Source organism: Penaeus vannamei, chromosome 41, assembly GCF_042767895.1.
Source record: "Penaeus vannamei isolate JL-2024 chromosome 41, ASM4276789v1, whole genome shotgun sequence".
Taxonomy (NCBI): domain Eukaryota; kingdom Metazoa; phylum Arthropoda; class Malacostraca; order Decapoda; family Penaeidae; genus Penaeus; species Penaeus vannamei.
The window spans coordinates 9,215,914-9,235,913 of NC_091589.1; the positions used below are offsets into that span (position 1 = coordinate 9,215,914).

At 40.0% G+C, this 20,000-nt stretch overlaps 1 protein-coding gene across 22 annotated transcripts in view; it reads right to left on the bottom strand.

Moving 5' to 3' along the window:
- The window catches only part of LOC113828500 (F-actin-uncapping protein LRRC16A-like), a 114,347-nt gene extending 96,345 nt beyond the window's left edge, over positions 1-18,002 (bottom strand). For 4 of the 22 annotated variants that reach the window (XM_070118196.1, XM_070118197.1, XM_070118195.1 and 1 more), the window contains exons 1-15: positions 17,559-17,994; positions 15,942-16,075; positions 13,990-14,238; positions 13,655-13,819; positions 13,198-13,292; positions 11,753-11,803; positions 6,638-6,762; positions 6,083-6,223; positions 5,430-5,611; positions 4,855-5,006; positions 4,456-4,598; positions 4,047-4,162; positions 3,643-3,780; positions 2,937-3,102; positions 2,024-2,182 (exon numbers count right to left, since the gene is read on the bottom strand). In XM_070118196.1, the coding sequence (XP_069974297.1) occupies positions 2,024-2,182; positions 2,937-3,102; positions 3,643-3,780; positions 4,047-4,162; positions 4,456-4,598; positions 4,855-5,006; positions 5,430-5,611; positions 6,083-6,223; positions 6,638-6,762; positions 11,753-11,803; positions 13,198-13,292; positions 13,655-13,819; positions 13,990-14,238; positions 15,942-16,075; positions 17,559-17,564 (2,022 nt within the window). In that variant the 5' untranslated portion in view covers positions 17,565-17,994. Of the gene's footprint in view, positions 1-2,023; positions 2,183-2,936; positions 3,103-3,642; positions 3,781-4,046; positions 4,163-4,455; positions 4,599-4,854; positions 5,007-5,429; positions 5,612-6,082; positions 6,224-6,637; positions 6,763-11,752; positions 11,804-13,197; positions 13,293-13,654; positions 13,820-13,989; positions 14,239-15,941; positions 16,076-17,558 lie in introns of all 22 variants that reach the window. The other 18 variants (XM_070118201.1, XM_070118202.1, XM_070118199.1 and 15 more) reach the window with 10 other exon arrangements.
- Positions 18,003-20,000: the final 1,998 nt, after the last annotated feature.

Genomic DNA, 20,000 nt, shown 5'->3' on the forward strand with positions numbered 1-20,000 from the left:
AAATAAAGCCCAAACCACACAACTTTGCTTTTCAATCAAGAGCAAGAAAATCAACCATACCTAACAATCTTCAAAAAATAACTTCCCTCCCTAAAAACAAGACCTTGCGGCACAAAAAATGCCCATAAACCTCCACATCAAAACCGCAAACTTATCCTTTCAAGATCAAAGATCAGTCGACCATTTGACATTTCCTCACCTTCAAGTGTCAATGGTGACTTGTATAAAATCACTTGTGTGCAAGAATTCTGATCTTAATGAAACCGTTTTTTTACATTTTTTTTATCTTGCGATATCCCAACAGCACTTTCCTTTTTATTCACCTGTTTCACACGTCTCTGATGTAAAACAAGCTTTCAAGTCTGTTCAGAGAATGTACAGCTCAGACCATTTTCTGTTAAAAACTTTCTACTCATAATGGAAATGACAGTGTCACCTATTTAAAAAGACATATTACACATGAACTTACCTTGGTAGCAGTCCTTCTGGCACTCCATGTATTGCCCTATACAAGTTCTTACAGCAGGAAAACCACTAATCCACACAAGAGAGTTGAAGAAAATGTACATACACAAAATGCTCTGTGATTATTTATATCTTTGAAACCCTTTGCTGTGATCAAATCTGAGCTGGTGATAAGTGGTTCTTAAGTTAATAACTTCATCTATAAACAATAACACGTAAAATCAGAAAAAATATATAAGTAATGAGATCTTTAAATAAAAAATGTGACCTCAAAGTCTATAAAAGTGAAAAAGGGTCTTGCAATTCTTCCTCTATCTCATCAATTCCTTTAAATTGTGTAAAAAAGAGAAACAAAGAGAAATTCCAGAAAGTTTTCCTCCTAGCTAAACTCATAACAAAGAGATCCTATTCATATACGCATCATCTGGGACACCAAAATGGATCTCCATATTTAAACTCCAGCATACAATCTTAGTCAAGAACACTTGAACTTTGACCTCATGCATACCTGACCACAACAACAGTTAGATGAATGAGAGGCCAAGAACAGATGGTAGGATCTACTTTCCACCCTAGGACTTAATAATGTAACATCGGTCAAAGATGGTGGGACATTTTATCTGTCCTTTCAATACTTCTGTTATCTCATTCAAGAGCAAAGACCATGATGCTGCATGAAGAGAGTGCATAAATTAACTATATAGAAACAAACACATATCTTGGAGAAAGCTAAGTCAAGAATGCAAAAAGGATGTTTGTAAATAAATAATGCTTCAGGATACATGGCCACTTCACAAATAGTACTTCACTAGTATAAACTTCAGTGTTTAATATATTCATCTTCAAGAATTTATCAATCTTCCACCTTTTTCTTTTCAAATGTAATAATATCATCATCCAAAGTTCTTATTCTTTGTGCAAAAATAAATCTATTTCTATCTATGAAATCAAAATACACTATATATAACTAGAGCACAGGTGACCCTCATTGTTCTGGCTGCCTCACTATAAACACTCACATGTAAACACTTGAGAAACAGCAATTTCTGAGTGCTTTGATAAACCAATCCAATATACTTCATTGCTTGAAATAATACATCAACAAGAGAGGCAATGGCAAGGACCAATATCAAAAGTAAGGCTGATAAACTAAGAACCACATTTTATGTGATGAACCAAAAGAAAATAATTGGAGCAAACTGGATTCTAAGTGAATGTACATTTTCTTTTAAAATATACCCTTAAACTTTAAATAAAAATAATACATGTATATATGCACGCACGCACGCACGCACACACGCACGCACGCACGCACGCACGCACGCACGCACGCACGCACGCACGCACGCACGCACGCACGCACACACGCACCCACGCACACACACACACACACACACACACACACACACACACACACACACACACACACACACACACACACACACACACACACCTTTTCATCACATTCCTACACAAACATATCCATACATACATAAATACATACTAAATAAACCATTCTAAGTGATAAACCATAACAAGCAGCAGTCCCCTGCCTTACCTGTTTGGAGCTGTCTGCATCTGTGATGAGCCCCTCAGCCCACTGCAGCGAGTTTGCACCAACGAGGTCGCTGCCTGACCGTCGCAAGGTCCTTACGGCCTCCCCCGTCTGTAGCACCAGCCTGTCTACCTGCTGCTGAGTTGAACTTAAGAGGAATCCCTGGCAATGATTAAAAGGAAGAAAAAGAAGATTAAAATCTTCAATGGATTAGATGAAATTATAAATGCTAGAAATTTATCAGAGGAACATGATTTTTTAAAGTTAAGTAAATATAAAGTAAATCCAAAAAAGAAACCAAATTTCTCATGGAATACATTTACTGCTTTACTTCAAACTTAACCATAATTCTCTTTCAAAACCATTTCTTTCATTGTTGTCACACTATTCCCAACAATTTTTTCCAATGTTGAAATGCAACATAGAGTGTATTTTAAGGGACACTTCACAAACCACAAAGCAAAGTAATCTATACCTCTTAAATCATCTAAAACTGGCAACATCCTAAGATTGATTTAATGTTGACAAAAAAAGTAAAAATGACTTTAAGGGCCAAATCCTGAATGCCTGGGCACAAAGTTGTCTAATGCTTCACCAAGAAGTTACTGACCAGGAGTTACATATGAGCAGTGGTGCTTCTGTATCACTACTTATTGAAGATTATTTTACAAAGCCTGAGAGGATTCTTTTCACCCAGCTGCCCTTTTACAGACCTTTACTTTTGTTCCCAAGTTAGAATTTATTTCAGAAGATAGAGAATATACAGCCTTTCAAAAAAGGGTGAAATTATCTTAAAAGTAAGAAGCATGATTAAATTCTAGGGAATAAACCTAAACCTAACAAAGAATCTACTTCTGTTTATGGATAGACTTCGTATTTACTTCATCAACAGTAATTCTGCACAAGCCCCACAAACCTGTTGTAATCTGAACGCCTGTCCATTGGAATACTTCATGGGCGACACATTTCTATACAGTGTGTCTTGTATCCTGCGCATGAGGTTCTCTGTCCGTTCAGGGGCCGTTTTCATGCACAACATGGCATCGTGAACGGGGAATGGCAGAAACTTGACACTGTAGTTGCTGTGATTGGGGTAGGAAAACATGCAAGTCATTATTCATTTCACTGTTATGGTACTGACAAGAAATGGGGTTGAGGAAGTGGTTGCAAATGGGGAGGGGGAAGAGGGAGGGATGAAAAAAAATGAGGAAAGGAAAGAAGATGGAGGAGAAGGGTGAGGAGGAGGAGGAGGAGGAGGAGGAGGAGGAGGAGGAGGAGGAGGAGGAGGAGGAGGAGGAGGAGGAGGAGGAGGAGAGAAGGAGGAGTGGAGGAGGAGGAGGAGGAGGAGGAGAGAAGGAGGAGTGGAGGAGGAGGAGAGGAAGAGACAAGGAGGAGGAGAGGAGGAGAGAAGGAAGAGGTGTAGGAGGGAGGAGTGAAATACAAGACATAAAAATCATAAATATGTCAAGACAAGTATATGATTTAATTTCTGAGCATTTTTCCAGACAATCTAACAGTTCCCAAACCAAAGAAAGTAAATCCCCATTCAACAAAGACACTTCAAATATTTTGAATATATAGAAATTTGAAAACAAAGTCACTTATATGGATGCAATACTTACCTTTGTAATGCATATGCAATATCACTATACCCTTGTAAAGTGACATTGTTTCTATCATAACTAATATATTGGAGTTTTGAGTTAATCTGTAAAGCTTTGGCCAGGAGTCGTGCCCCACTGTCTCCCATGTAATTTCCACTGGAAAAAGGAAAGGAAAAATATTGAGTAAATATATCAGAATTCCCTATCAAGATGAAACATAAAAAAATTCATAAAAGGATTACACAGGCATATAAATAACACCTAGTATAAATCAAACACAGCATAACCACCCATAAAAGAAACATTTATCACACGGCACCTGCACAAATAAGAGAACTAATATCATAAAGGAGATCAAATCAATAATAAATTGGCAACAAAAAGAAAAATGTCCTCACATCAGACAGACATCACCTCCTCACCTGATATCTAGACTCTGCAAACAGTGGTTACTCCCCAATGCATTTAGAAGGTTGTGCAAATCTGTCTTCAGCCGGGAGTCATTAATGGAGAGGGACTCGAGAACACAATCTTCCTCCTGAGTGATCCACGAATTGGCAGAGCGCATTTGAAAAGAGGGTTTCTCCCCATTAGGAAAGGGTTATAATGTATAACAGTAATATATAAAACTAAGAAAACTCTAATACCAACAAAATCTTTGCAACTTATTTCAAATATAAATATCATAACCTTGTGTTGCAAAATTAGGAGAGTTAAAACCAATCACATTTATAATAATATATACAAACAGTTTAACTCACACCCTTCAAAACTTAATTAACAAACAAACATGTAAAAATATACATACAATTTCAAAAAATAAAAACACACCTGAATCATCTGTACCACTGACTCCATGACATGGTACACATGCTTGCTCTTAATATTATTAAGATTACGGCCAATACTAAGTTTCCTGATGCTTTTGTTTTTGCTAATTGCGGCTACCACAGGTCCAAGTTGAGCTTCTAAACCTGAAAAATAAACAAAAAATAAACAATTAGTTCTCTATCAGAATCACAAGATCTCTCTAGTTTTGCTAATTTTTATGTCTTACAATATCAACCATGATCAAAGACATGCAGCTATTTGTTTATATGGCATATTGAAATGTCATAACATGTCACAAATTTTAAAATGACATTCTATGATGTTACTTGTAATTCTTATAAATGCATTATCAAACAGACAATTACGGATTGTGAAGATAAACACAACATAATGGCTTACCATTATCACTGATATCTAATGCTGACAGACATCGAACACCATGAATACAGGACTCCAAAATTTGTGCTCCGGTTCCACCCAATTGATTACTGCTTAAATCTAGGTCCACCTCAGAGATGTTTTCATTACACGCTAACCCTAAAAGTACATTCCTGCCAAGAAAAAAGAGAAATGTAATTAGACATTATTATATTTTCACAAAGAACTATTTATATAGTCAAGTCCATTCTTGAAAATTCAGAGAGTGCACATTGCTTTGTGATACTTGATCTTCAGACCACCTACTTTCTCTAAAAGCTAGCAAAATAAAAACAGCATCATAACATTTACAACACAAAGCATCTCTGCAGCAGTCTACCTTACACAGCCTACTCACTCTTTCAGTTTTGCTCACTTTCATTTACCCATTTACTCACCAACATTCCTTTTCTCATTCAGTCAACTACTCATCAACGTTCGTTTATCATAACGCTGGTCACTCCCATACACATTCACTCACTCACTCACTCACTCACCCACCCAATCACTCATTCGCACATGTCAGCTTTTATCAGCATTGCCATTACATTACTCACTTGAGGGCATCAGCAGGTAGTTTACATTGGGACAGTGTGAGGGTTTTAAGGGCGAGGGTTGAGGTGAAGTATTGTTTGAAGGAGGGCAGCATCTCTCGGGTCTTCTTGCTGCCGAAACTGTTCCGTGACAGGTTCAGATGGGCCAAACTACTGGTGCATCCTCGTAATAATGCTCCAAACACCTATGAGGATACACAAAGAGATGTCTCTGAAGCAGTTTAATTGACAGCTATATACACACACACATATAATGTACAAATTTCAGAAGTATATTACCAACAGCTTATATGAAGAAAGCATTTTTATAACAAGCTACATGAAAAATGGTTTCAGTATCATTTTTAGCTCATTTTTCAATTCTATTTGATCTACTCTTGCAAGATGCAAATCAATATAATTCTTAAAATGAGGAGCAGGAAGTTGAGGAACAGAAAAGGAGGAGGATAATAACAGGAAGAGAGGAGGAAGAAGGAAAAGAAAAGGAGCAAGAGAAGGAAGAAAGGAGGAAGAAGAGACAGAGTAGACAGCTGAGGATAGGAAAAAAAAAAACAGATTAAAAAGAGAGGAAAATAGACGCATGAACTAAAATTACAAGTACAAAGACAGCAAATACAAAACATTTCAAGGAAGCACAAATTCTGCTTCTGACTTACAGCATCGATGGCACATTCTGTTGCTGACAGATCAAGAGTCTTCAGCGCATTAGGTTGAGCTAGGAAATTATAAAGATTGTTGACATCGTCCCGTAAGGAGTTGCCAGCTAGACTAAGGAATGTCAAAGTCTGACACATGTACTGAAAGAGAAATGGAAATAAATCAAATTAGTCATAAATCTCTACCAAAGGCAACGGCAGGAGCTTTCTTGCCAAAGTAAAATCTGTTATAGGATTTTCTTTATCAATCAGTGGAAAAGGTAATGAAAATACCTATGTTTTCTCTGCAGAGACATTATAACAAAATAAAACTCATTCACACATTCAAACTTTCCTAATCTGCCCTGTTTCCTATGTAGTCTTCTAATCAAACAAACAAAATTTCCATTTACTGCTGATCTTCCTTCTTACTCCAATGACCTCTTAACACATCAACCAAAGAACAAAAAAATAAAAAAATAAACAAAAATTTTAAATCAATCAATAACAAAATATATAAATAAAAAGAAATAAAGAAACAATCCAACAATACCAATACCACCTCTCATGACTCACCTTATTGACTGACAGGGAATGTGCTAACATATTGACACCCTTTCCAGTAAGTCCACAAAGGGAGAGATTCAGGTGACTAAGTCCTTTGGCTTGTCGTCCGATGGGATTACTGATGTGAACAGCACCTAGGAGGCGGACGAGGGAGGGAACGAGAGAATAAGGTCATAAAAAGCAATTTGAAAAATGATGAGATCATTCTTTTTAAATAAAAGGATAAAAATAATCATCACATCCGAAACACAAATGCAAAAGTCATCAATATTTGGAGGTCAGATCTGAACAAACTGACTAACATAAAATGAGCAGTCAAAAACAAGAACAAGAGAAAAGGAACGACACTGAGCATCTTTTATGTAAGTTTGTGTGAAACGACGTCACGGTTTGGTGGCATGGGTGGAGCACAGTTATCAGAGAGTGTCCATAGGTTGCTTTCTCACACACACACATACATTTACATATATTCTCTCTCACTCTCACTCTCACTCTCACACTCACTCACACACTCACACTCACTCACACGCGCACACACACACACACTCTCTCTCACACACACACTCTCTCTCACACACACACTCTCTCTCACACACACACTCTCTCTCACACACACACTCTCTCTCACACACACACTCTCTCTCACACACACACTCTCTCTCACACACACACTCTCTCTCACACACACACTCTCTCTCACACACACACTCTCTCTCTCACACACACACTCTCTCTCACACACACACTCTCTCTCACACACACACTCTCTCACACACACACACGCTCTCACACACACACACTCTCTCACACACACACACACTCTCTCACACACACACACACTCTCTCTCACACACACACACACACTCTCTCACACACACACGCACTCTCTCTCTCACACACCCACTCTCTCTCACACACACACGCTGTCACACACACACACTCTCTCACACACACACTCTCTCTCACACACACTCTCTCTCACACACACACTCTCTCACACACATACACTCTCTCTCACACACACTCTCTCTCTCTCACACACACACTCTCTCACACACACACACTCTCTCTCACACACACACACTCTCTCTCTCACACACACACTCTCTCTCACACACACACACACACACACACACACACACACACACACACACACACACACACACACACACACACACACACACACACGCACACGCACACGCACACGCACACATGCACACACGTACACACACGCACACACACTCTCACACACGCACACACACTCTCACACACGCACACACACTCTCTCTCACACACATACACTCTCTCACACACACACACACTCTCACATACACACACACTCTCTCACACACACACACACTCTCTCACACACACACACACTCTCTCACACACTCACACTCACACTCTCACACACTCACACTCTCACACACACACACACTCACACAGTCTCATTCATCAACTCACTCACTATACAAATCTATACTTATGTAAGTATGAAGCCTCTAACCATATTATGAAGCCACCTCAGAAATCTAATGCAAAGCACACTAAAAATTGTTATTTGCTTAGTTGATGGGCCGCCAAGCTGCTAACTGGCATCAAAGTATTACAATCATTGTTATCTTTACTATACTATTATCATTATTATCATTATCACTTTATGTTTATTATTATTACTATTATGGTCATTATCACCGTTATTATCATTATCATTACAATCATTATTATTATTATCATTGCTAGTATTGTTACATTAATCATTATCATTATCATCATTTCCATAACTATCCTTAATCTTATTAATACTAATTATTATTATCATGATTATCATTATCCTCATCATTATACTTATTCTAGTGGTCATTATTTTCATCACCACCACAATTATCATCATAATCATCATCATATACCCATCACTTTGTTAGTTTCCATGAACTTTAGAGTAACTGTATTCACTTTTCTCCTAATACATGTTATTAACTCTATTTTGCCATTATTAGTTTTACAGTTGTTAAACATGTAATCATGAGTAATTACCAGTAATAATTCTTAGCATCATTATCAATCATACCATTAGTACACAATTTCCATACTGTCATAATCACCATCACCACAATCATCATCATTATATATCCATTTTCATTACAGTTAGTCAAATCAATTCAAACAACATAGATAACATACACATTGCTTTCCACTGTAAAAACCTGCATTAAGAATCAACTTATTTTCATAATCATCTTTAATATGCCATAGCATAAGGCATAAGGATACCCTATAAAAATATCCAGAGAGACAAGCAACTAACATGATAGTGCAGCAGGTAAGCATTTCACATTAACTGACCTACATTTTTAAAATTTCTAATCCAAAGATTGGTATTTATACATTGTTGTTTATGCAATTTTCTTCCCCACTTGCTCCTAAATTTTAGACATATAAGCTTCAAAATCACATTCTTAAAAAATCTCATAGCTCAAGAGTTTAAGAGCATATCAGTATATATGGATTCAGTGTATGTAGATTCAATAATCACATTCTTAAAAAATCTCATAGCTCAAGAGTTTAAGAGCATATCAGTATAAATGGATTCAGTGTATGCAGATTCAATAATTCATTCACTCATATGCTTAAAATTTATATAGCCACTCACCTGCTTACCCATGTAAGCCTACCTTTCAGTCAATCAATCACTTATCCATTCACCTATTCAACTACTTAACCACACACTCAACCATGTATCCAAGAACATAACAACCCACACCCCCGCTCAATTGCTCATCCCTACAAAAATTCACCTACCTACCAACCTATTTACTAACCCCCCCATTCACACTCCCTCATTCACACATGTTCTCCTTTTTATATATCATTAAATATCCAAATCAAAATACTAAATACATTCATTATTTTAAACTCTGCTGGGTGTCACAATGTGGCTTTTAGCAGCATGCACACAATGCTTGTCTGCCTTTCCATTTCTCCAAAGAATATATCCAGTGACCAATCAACAACCAACCTTTGAGAAAAATGGATATGAAATCTGAAAACCTGCCCATTCATTGTTATCTTACTATGCTTTAATATCTCTATATGGGTTTTCTTCCTCTTCTCAATCTGCTTTTTACCTCTATCATTTTTTCCCTTCCAATTATGATAAATTATCTTTTTTTTCAAAAGATATTTTAATATTGCTAGTAAGAAAAAAAACAATACATGAGTTTTAGCAAGTACTAATAATCACATATGCATAAAATATCATATGCACAAAGTATACTATCAATACAGAGGCTTACACTCTTAATCCCACATTCTAATACATGTTGAAAACACACCTACCTTTAGCATACAAGATGTCTAACTCTATTACAGCTAATTTTAAACTTATGATAGATGTCCCCTTCTGAGTGTCCACAAAAAAACATCACAAATAATTGTTTTACCCAAACTACCCAAGCTCCTTCCAATCCTGCAGAAAATTTAGTCAGACTGTAAAATTATGCAACACATTTATAAGAAATAGAGAATGCCAAGGGGAATAGAAATTTGTAGGGAGGGACAGAGGGAGAGCGGGAGAGAGGAGTAAAGGGAATGAGGAAGGGAGTGAGATTAGGAAAGAACAAAGATGCAAGGAAGTGAGATTGGGAGAGAGGGAAGAAGGGAAGAAGAATGAAGGGGAGGGAGGGGGAGAGAGAGAGAACAGAGGGAGGACAGAAGGAGGGAGGGAGGACAGAGGGAGGACAGGAGGAGGGAGGGAGGACAGAGGGAGGGAGGGAGGGAGGGAGGGAGGGAGGGAGGGAGGGAGGGAGGGAGAGAGAGGGAGGGAGAGGGGGGGGGGGAGATGTTAAAAGAGGAGTAGACAAAATGAGGTTACAAGAGAGGGAGGATAGAATACTACAACCACATAAACCATAAGTGATGGACACATTCTAATCACCCTTTCAGTTCTTGTTTACAATTCAAACAATCATTCTTGAAAACCCATTAAACACAAATATCAAGCAAAAAATAAATATATATTCAAATCTGTTTTGATTAACACATTAACACCTGAAACCTAAAATAAATAATGCATACCAAAATACAGATATATTCCAATCAAAAGTATCTTAGAATGTCATCAAATATATATAATTACATTTGCCAGTAAACCAAAAATCTGGATGCACCATAAACATTATGTCATCATTAGAAAATATGTCAATATCAACAAAATGTGTCCCTTATTTTTCTATACAGTAATATAGTGTCCAGAGTCTATAACTATTTAGTTCACATCTTCCTCTCTTTTTATGATCACTCACAACTTTGTTTTATTTCTTAAATCCTGACAACTATGGTACCTTATATGTCTTCTTTTTCATGTCAGAAATATGTCTGAGCCTTTTATCTTTGTTTCTAACTTTGCAACATCTGAGTACAGCACTTTTTCAGTCCATTAATGTCTTATCAAAAAGTAGTTAGAGTTATAGTACTTGCGTGTAAATCTACGCAATCAGCGTCCAAGTCTTGTGAAAGGGATATTTACAAGCAACCCATAAATAAATACAATATTTAAAAGGAAACAAACACTGGTCAGTCAAAATGCAACTACATCCCAACAGATGAAAGTGTGAATTATTCAGCTTTGTGTTGAGAATACCATCCACCTGTCGTGTTATGATGTTGACCTATGGGGACATGCACAAATGATAGCCACATGGTCTCCAACATCGGACAAACATACCCAAGAGACTTCCCCCAAAGGACAATGCAACAACCTTAAGGAGTACGACATGTTGTACGATCCCATCTCGATAATTTTATTTTCCACTGATACCACAATTTATTCTTCATACATAAATCAAAGAAGCTCAAAGGAGAGAATCACCTTCCAAAAAGCCAAAAGTGTGAATACAATCATGCATACTTATTGTAGCAAATCACAGGGATATAATCATCGAGATTGGACAGCAGCGTTAGCATACCAGCACGAGCGCGGCACAACAACCACAGCCAAATTACCCACAAGTCAGTCAGTTTACCCAGCCAGCAGTAGGACAGCACTTGCGGGTAATAATACCGCAATTATATATAGAGAAAAAAAAATAGAAAATAAAACAGCAATTTTAGGTGATAACAAACCCCCTGCCACCGGAGACAGCTTGGCCACCAGACCGCACAGATTGCTTAAACCTGTTGGGGTAAAGGCGTAAAGGGGAAAAAAAAAAAAAAATCAATACTCCCAAAAACGTCTTTTATTTTTCTTATGTTTTATCTTTTCTAATAAGAAATCTTCGAATTTACTAACTCATAATCAATTCGCAAAGAGGCACCTTACCCAATGCAGGGAGAAAAGGGGGGAACAATTAGCATTCTTTAAAGTCAGGGATGGAGGTCATAAACTAAACGTTTAGGTAGAAAAAATAATAATAAAAAAATACTACGTCATCTTCAACTGTCACTGAATGATGAGCTGTCAAAAACTTGGTATTTTTGTCTTTATGTCCTTACTTCTGAAAAATATATCAAAGTTAAATCAAAATTCACTTTCAAAACACTATAACCTTAATGTTTTAGTACTAGTATAAAAAGTGTTAAACTTCTAAGTAACTAAATACGAATATGTATATATGCACATGTATGGATGTGCGTGTATGGGTGTGCATGTGCATGTGTGTGTGTGTGCATACATGTGTGCTTGTAAGTAATGATCACTAAAATGACTAAAGAAAAGTAGCCATAAATATGGTCTTGGTACATAACCTAATATATATCAGTATGTGTAATAATGAATAAACCAGGCATTCAATGAAGGGATGAATGAGAGGATGAATTATAGCATGACGGACTGAACGAAAGAGTGCAACAGCCTGCGACTAGCTAACTGAAGGTTAACTGAGTGAATGACTTAATTATGGTCAAAGAAATAAATGGTCAGTAACTGAATTTTTACTAATAATAACAATAATATTCACAAAAATCATTCAAAATCAAATACATTAAATAATAAATTGATAAGTTAAAGTTTGATGAAATCTGATGCCTAGGAGAAATGAAAAATATGAAAGCTTCACATATACTGACCAAAAATTAAGAAGTCTGGAGATTAATGAATAACAAAATCATGAACTTAATATTCTGCAGATTAATATTCAATGAAATAATAAAGAGCTAAAAAAAAGACAGGTATATAGTTGATACTTAGGCCAATCTAAGATTGGTTGGATAGATATTTGAAAAAAGACTGTGTAAAGAATAACTAAGTCTAATCAGTCACTGACCCAATATATACGTGTAGGCCTACAGACTGAAAATCCAATAAAAGAATGAACAGAGAGATTACTAAATGAAATAGAAGCCTTGATAGTGTTATCAACTCATGAATAAAGTTAAGAAAGACTTCTACTCTACCATCAGAAAAAGATGTAGGGGAGAAAGCAGCCACACCTTAAACCACTACACTGACACTAAATGAGTTTGTTTGTGTGCACTATCCATACAGGAGAGGCCATTACCAATATCAATAAAACACACACAGACAAACACACACAGAACAGCTGACATTCACCAGCTGTTTAGCCACTGACCTTTGTCCTCAATGGGGTTGTGGGAGAGGTCAAGCTTCTGAAGAGGAATGTTGCTATTGGACAAAAGCGCTAGAGACAACTTGTTTGCAAATTCACTGTTGTTGGAGAGAGAGAAACAGAAAAATTAGAAAAAAGGTGTACATATCCTTCTGTTTAATCATTCTGCTACAATAATGATTATCACAATAACAAATTTTCTTTAATTTTGTGAACCTTTCATATGTATAAACTGCTGCTATCTGAATATGTAAAACTGATTACTGCATCACATATGTTCCAGCAATATGTTAAGTCTACAGTATACACAAACATTTGATTCAGTGAAAACTAGTCTCCCCACAACCCAATATATTATTCTCTTGAATTTAAAAAAAAGTATCAATAATGCTAAAATTGTAAGGTAATAATACCAAAAGCATTCAGAACATTATCAAAAACAACACAAAGTAGTACTTACGCTTTGGCACCAATGTTATCTAAGTAGATTTCTTCTAAGCTAAGAGACTTGCTGACAACATGTAAAATTCTTTCTATAGCTTCATGCGAGAGTTTACTGTGACTGGCCCGCAGCTTTCGAAACCATGTATTGTACTCCAGAGCACTGATGATAGGTATGAGATCTCTGTAATAAAAAGAAGATAATATCTGTCATAAAAGTAATTACAAAACATTAATAGAATGAAAATTTTCCCCAAGATATTCACAATATATCAACTAAAGTAAACAGCAATTCGAGAGTGAAAGAGAGAGAGAAAACAAACACGATGTACTCCAACCACAGATCACACATACTTCTGCTCTAAGTAGTCGAAGTCATGCAGGTAGAGCTCTCGCGTGTCGTGAGAGAGGTAGATAGTGTCAACATCCCACGCCACCTCTTCTCTATATGGCAGGGCATGGTAGTCACACATGCACATGTACTGTGTGGAGAAGCCCCCACATGGCCCCATGTCCCTGGTGCCCCCTAAGGTTGCCCGCTCCAGCTCATCCAGCTGCTGCATCCGCTTTGGAGGCTGGATGTCCACCTTGCGGATGATGTGCCTGCAATGTAAAACCCATGATATACTCCACTTATCAACTCTTTTTTCCTTTTCACTGTTGCTTTACCCATTACAAAATGATGAATTATGAATCATTGCACATCAACATAATAACAAGGTAATTAGAAAATCACTAATCTCATAAAAATCACTGAGAAAAAGGATAATTATTTGAAATGTCAGCTAATAAATAAGATTCTATTCAACAACATATAGCTGACACTGAAAGCAGTTTTAGTTAATAAAGATGTTAAACAACTACTTCAGGAGAAGGAGGATGAGGATGAGGATGAGGATGAGGAGGAGGAGGAGGAGGAGGAGGAGGAGGAGGAGGAGGAGTAGGAGGAGGAAGAGTTAGAATATGGGGAAAAGGAAGGGGGGAGAGGGAGGGGGAGAAAGAGGGTGATAAGGAGGAAGAGGAGGGGAAAGGGGATGATGATGATGAGGAGGAGGAGTATGGATAGATGAGGAAGAGGAGGAGGAGGGAAAAGACGAAGTTGGAAGGGGGAGGAAAAAGGAGAAGTTGAAAGGAGTAGGCCATGAAAGGGGTGAAGGAAGAGGAGGATGACTATGAGGAGGATGAGAATTAGGAGTAGGAGGAGGAGGAAGAGGAGGAAGAGGAGGAGGAAGAGGAAGAGGAAGAGGAGGAGGAGAGGGGAAGGAGAAGAAAAAGGAGGAGGAGAGAAAAGAAGATAAAAAGAGGAGGAGGAGGAGGAGGAGGAGGAATCGCCCGAAGGAGGAGGAGGAGGAGGAGGAGGAGGAGGAGGAGGAATCAGAGGAGCAGGAGGATGAATGAGAAAGAGTAGGAGGAGGAGGAGGAGGAGGAGGAGGAGGAGGAGGAGGAGGAGGAAGAGAAGGAAGAGGAAGAGGTGGAGGAAGATGAGGAGGAAACAGAGAAACAGGAAGGAGGAAATGGAGGAGCAGCAGGAGGAAACAGAGGAGCAGGAGGAGGAATGATGAAAAGGTGGAGGAGCAAGAGTAGGAGAATAAGGAGGGAATTGAGTGTGAAGAAAAAAGATGGAAGAGAGAAAATTACAAGTACATAAAAAAATCCCTTCATCCTCACCCTAAAGTCTACTCCCCTTATGTCCCTCCTTAAGCCCCCCCCCCTATCCAATTCTATCCCCCCACCTCCACCTCAATCTCCACCTCCATGTCCTCTTCCCACCCTCGTCACCTAAAGCCTCCTCTGCCCTGGGATCCATAGACAGCCTCGCCGAAGTCAGAGTCAACTGATCAATTAAAAGCTGTAGCTGGCCAGACTTCGGCGAGGCAGCCACACCCCAAATGGGCCACCTAACCCCAATCTAACCCTCAGCCTCACCCTTCATCCCACCCCAACCCCCATCCTGAACCCCAACCCTTCACCCAAACTCTCCTCCTAAACCCCGAACCCCCAACAAAACCCCACCCTAAACCTTAACCCATCCCCGTCCTTCAACCCCAAACCCCTTAACCTCAATCCGACCCTCGGCCCCACCCATCCCCCAACACCCCCCACCTTTCACCCAGCACCCAACCCCAACCCGAAACCCCCCACCCAAACCCCACCCTTCACCCCCAACACCCCAACCCCAACCCTAAACCCCCCACCCAAACCCCACCCTTCACCCCCAACACTCCAACCCCAACCCTAAACCCCCCACCCAAACCCCACCCTTCACCCCCAACACCCCAACCCCCACCCCCCTCTCCCCAACTCACGTGAGCGGCACGGCGGGGAAGATGTTCTTGAGCGCCGTGCCGAGGCTAAGCACCATCGTATCCACCTCATGGCTGCTGTTCTCCTCGTGCGTGGTGTAGTAGGTGTACACGCGGTCGCACACGGTCAGACACAGCTGCGAAAAAAAGGAGAAAGAAGGAACGGTTAGTTATTTCCAGCGGTAGGGGGGGGGCGGTGGTGGTGGTGATGGGGTGGGTGGGACGGCAGGTTTAAATACTGATGGGTTGGTTAGAATGCTGACGGGGGCGGGGGGGGGGGGGGGGGTAAGGGAAATGAGGATGTTGACGGTGATGGCAAGGATGAATAAAAAACACCTCTTAATAATAACAACAGCAGCAGTCGCTGTAGTAGTAGTAGTAATAATAATAACTAACTATAATAAAGATGGTGATAATAACAACAACAACAATAATAATAATAATAATAATAATAATGAAGACTGACATAAATACAAAAATATGCATGCAGCTGAACTTGCACACGCACGCACGCACGCACGCACGCACGCACGCACGCACGCACACGCACACGCACACGCACGCACACGCGCACGCACACACACACACACACAAATCCGGCCATGATAAGGGATCCAGGCGCACCGCAAAGGCGTAAACAATCCCGCCGCCCTGCCTTGGCACTCGGGGGGAAAAATCAAGTTCTAGTTCAAGTTCAGTTTTGCTTTCAAGTTCCAATGGCTCGTAGTAACACTTTATACAACATTTTAAAAAGTGCACTAAACATGTATGCATACTTAAAAATTGATAAAAATAAGAATAAAACTTTCCAAAGATATACACCCTATATGCTGCTGTGTAGTACAGCCGTTCACTAACTACTAATTGTCCACACGAAGGACTATATAGATTTTTCCATCGAGGGAAACAAGCCTTTGGCAGATTGACACTGATTGGCTGAATGCAATAAGTAAGATTAAAGTTGCAGCATTTCAAGCATTGAAGTTGCTGCATTTCAAGCCACTACAAACACACTATCAATTATCAAATTAATACCATTCTCTCTCTTGTTTTTCTCGATTTCCATCTACCTCCTTTTCCTCCCCTTCTTCCTCTTCTTATTTCCCCTTCTCCTTTTCCTCTTTCTCTTTCTCCTCTTCCTCTTCCTCCTCCTCCTCCATCATCACCAAATCATTAGGTTCATCTCCGCCTCTCAATAAATATGCATGTCATTACTCATTCTAATTTCAAGTTACACCAAGTTCACCGAAGAGCTGGATCGCTAATTAGACTTAATAGAGACATACATGAATATGTCACTATCTCCGAGAGAAAAAAAGTTTAATGAAAGAAGTTAGCTTAATAAATCAAAACTCCCAAGGAAAAGTTTTCTTTGTACCGTTGAAACAATAAAGACAGCCTTGTTTTTTTTTTCTTTTTTTTCTTTTTTTTTCTTTTTTTTAACGGGATGGCGTCACACAAAAGAAGCGGTTCGAACAAAAAAAAAGGAAATTAAATTAAAAGATGACCGTCCCAAAATAAAAACATTTCTATAAAACAATAACGAACACAAAGTTCCATAAGGACTACACGCCATCGTAGCGGCGAGGCAAAATCAACCTTGGGGACAAGATAACTCACCCCCATTCTGAAGTCACATACGCGCACGTACGCACGCACGCACGCACGCACTCGATGAAAACGTTCAACTAGAAGGCCAGATTTTCCCGCCAAATCACCGAGACAAGTAGGAGTCTCATCACTGTCCTTTTTTGGGTTTCTCTTTTTTTATTTTCGGATATTCTTTGTTTTTTGTTTTCTTTGCAACGCACTTCCTTTGTTCGTTTATCTTGACAGGCACTGAGGCATAGGTGTATGTTTGTTTGTTTGTTTGTTTTTTTGCTCTTTTCCGGTTTTCTTTTGTTTTGCGAAGTTCACAGTATTTTCCGGGTTCCTTTGAAGATCACATGTGAGACGACAAAAAATCAATAGTTTACATTTCTCACGAATTTCTCATAGTTGTCTATGTTCTTTCTCTTTTGCTTTCTTGATCATCACTTTATATATATATTTTTTATTCCTGCGTTTCCTTTCTATAAATACATATAAATGCATCATAACAAAACATAATTACGATGACAAGCAAAAAGGAACAATAGCACAAAATGATCTTTGATAAAAATGAAGGAAAGAAGGAAGGAAGGAAGGAAGGAAGGAAGGAAGGAAGGAAGGAAGGAAGGAAGGAAGGAAGGAAGGAAGGAAGGAAGGAAGGAAGGAGGAAGGAAGGAAGGAAGGAGGGAGGAAAGAGGAAGGAAGGAGGGAGGAAGGATGGAGGGAAGGAAGAAAGAAAGAAGAGAAGAAGGAAGGGAAGGGTAGTGGAGAAGAATGGGGGGGGGGGGAAAGGTGGGAGGGCGGGCAGAAGAGGAGGAAGGAATGAATATGGAGAAATAGGTATGGGCGCGCTTGTCAGTGAGTGAATGCGGGAAAGAGGGAGGGAGGGAGGGAGGTGGAGAATGAGAGAATATAAGAGAATTTGAGAGAGAGAGAGAGAGAGAGAGAGAGAGAGAGAGAGAGAGAGAGAGAGAGAGAGAGAGAGAGAGAGAGAGAGAGAGAGAGAGAGAGAGAGAGAGAGAGAGAAGAGAGAGAGAAAGAGAGAGAGAGAGAGAGAGAGAGAGAGAGAGAGAGAGAGAGAGAGAGAGAGAGAGAGAGAGAGAGAGAGAGAGAGAGAGAGAGAGAGAGAGAGAGAGAGAGAGAGAGAGAGAGAGAGAGAGAGAGAGAGAGAGAGAGAGAGAGAGAGAGAGAGAGAGAGAGAGAGAGAGAGAGAGAGAGAGAGAGAGAGAGAGAGAGAGAGAGAGAGAGAGAAATTCCGTGTCTCGTTCTCTATCCGCCCCCACCCACTACCCCACCCCCGTGACCCCGCCGTGGCAAAGCATAAAAAAAAAGTTTTTTAAAACCCCAATTAAGAGTCCCACAAAGCTAATAAAAAATACACCAATACCAACACCGACCTCCTAAAGATTATAAAAGACCACACCAGACAAAGACGAAAAACAAAGAAATGAAAACAAAAACTAAAAAAGAGAGAAAGAAAATCATCGTAACGCCGCGCCGTCAGGTTAATGGCGCCAATCCGGAGACATCTGGCAACCACGCATCCCAAAAAAAGCCGCGAAGCCAATGAATAGATTAATTAGTAAAGAAGACGAGCTGCGCGAACACCGGCATGCACACCACACACGCGACCCACGATCCACTGACACATGCACGGATACTTAAAGAAAGATTATAATAAAGTAAAAAATAAAAAATAAATAGATCTCTTTTTTGAAGTCCACACAAACCGCGCCGTCCCAACATGTGATCGCGTTCCTAATCTTACTTCTTGCAAGCATTATGCCGCAGCCCCTCCCCTCTCCCCTTCGCCCCAGCCCCCTTTTACTCTTCTGCCCCTCCCTTCCCTCTCTTCTTCTTCTCTCTTCTTCCCTCTCCTCTCCACTCGCTGCTCCATCTCTCTTTTCTCCGGTCTTTACTCTTCCCTTCCTCTCTTCCTCTCCTCCTCTCCGTCCTCTCCTCTCTACTCCTCACTTCCCTTCCCTTTCCCTTCTTTTCGCCCACTCTCCCCAATCTTCCCCTCGCCTACCCTCCACTCCTCTCTCCCTCTATCCACCCCTCTCTACCACCTCTTCCCTTCTCCTCCCTCTCTCTCCCTCCCCATCCCTCCACTCCACTTCTCTCTCCCTCTCCCTATCCCTTTCTCCCACCCCTCCCCACCCCATCCCATCCTAACCCATCCCTCCACTCCACTCCTCTCTCCCTCTCCCTATCCCTTTCTCCCACCCCACTCCATCCCACCCTCCCCTCCCCTGCCTTCCCCTCCCCTCCCCTCTCCCAAACCCTATCCCCATCCCTCTCCCCACCCCTTCCCCTCCTCACCCTTCCCCCTCTCACTTTCCACCCCTCTTGCCCTCCTCCCCTCTCTCCCGTCCTCTACACCTACCCACTCTCCCCTCCGCTGACCCTCCACTCCCTCGCCGCAAGCCCCGCCCCCTGCCCCTCCTATCCTACATAGAGATACATCTGCTT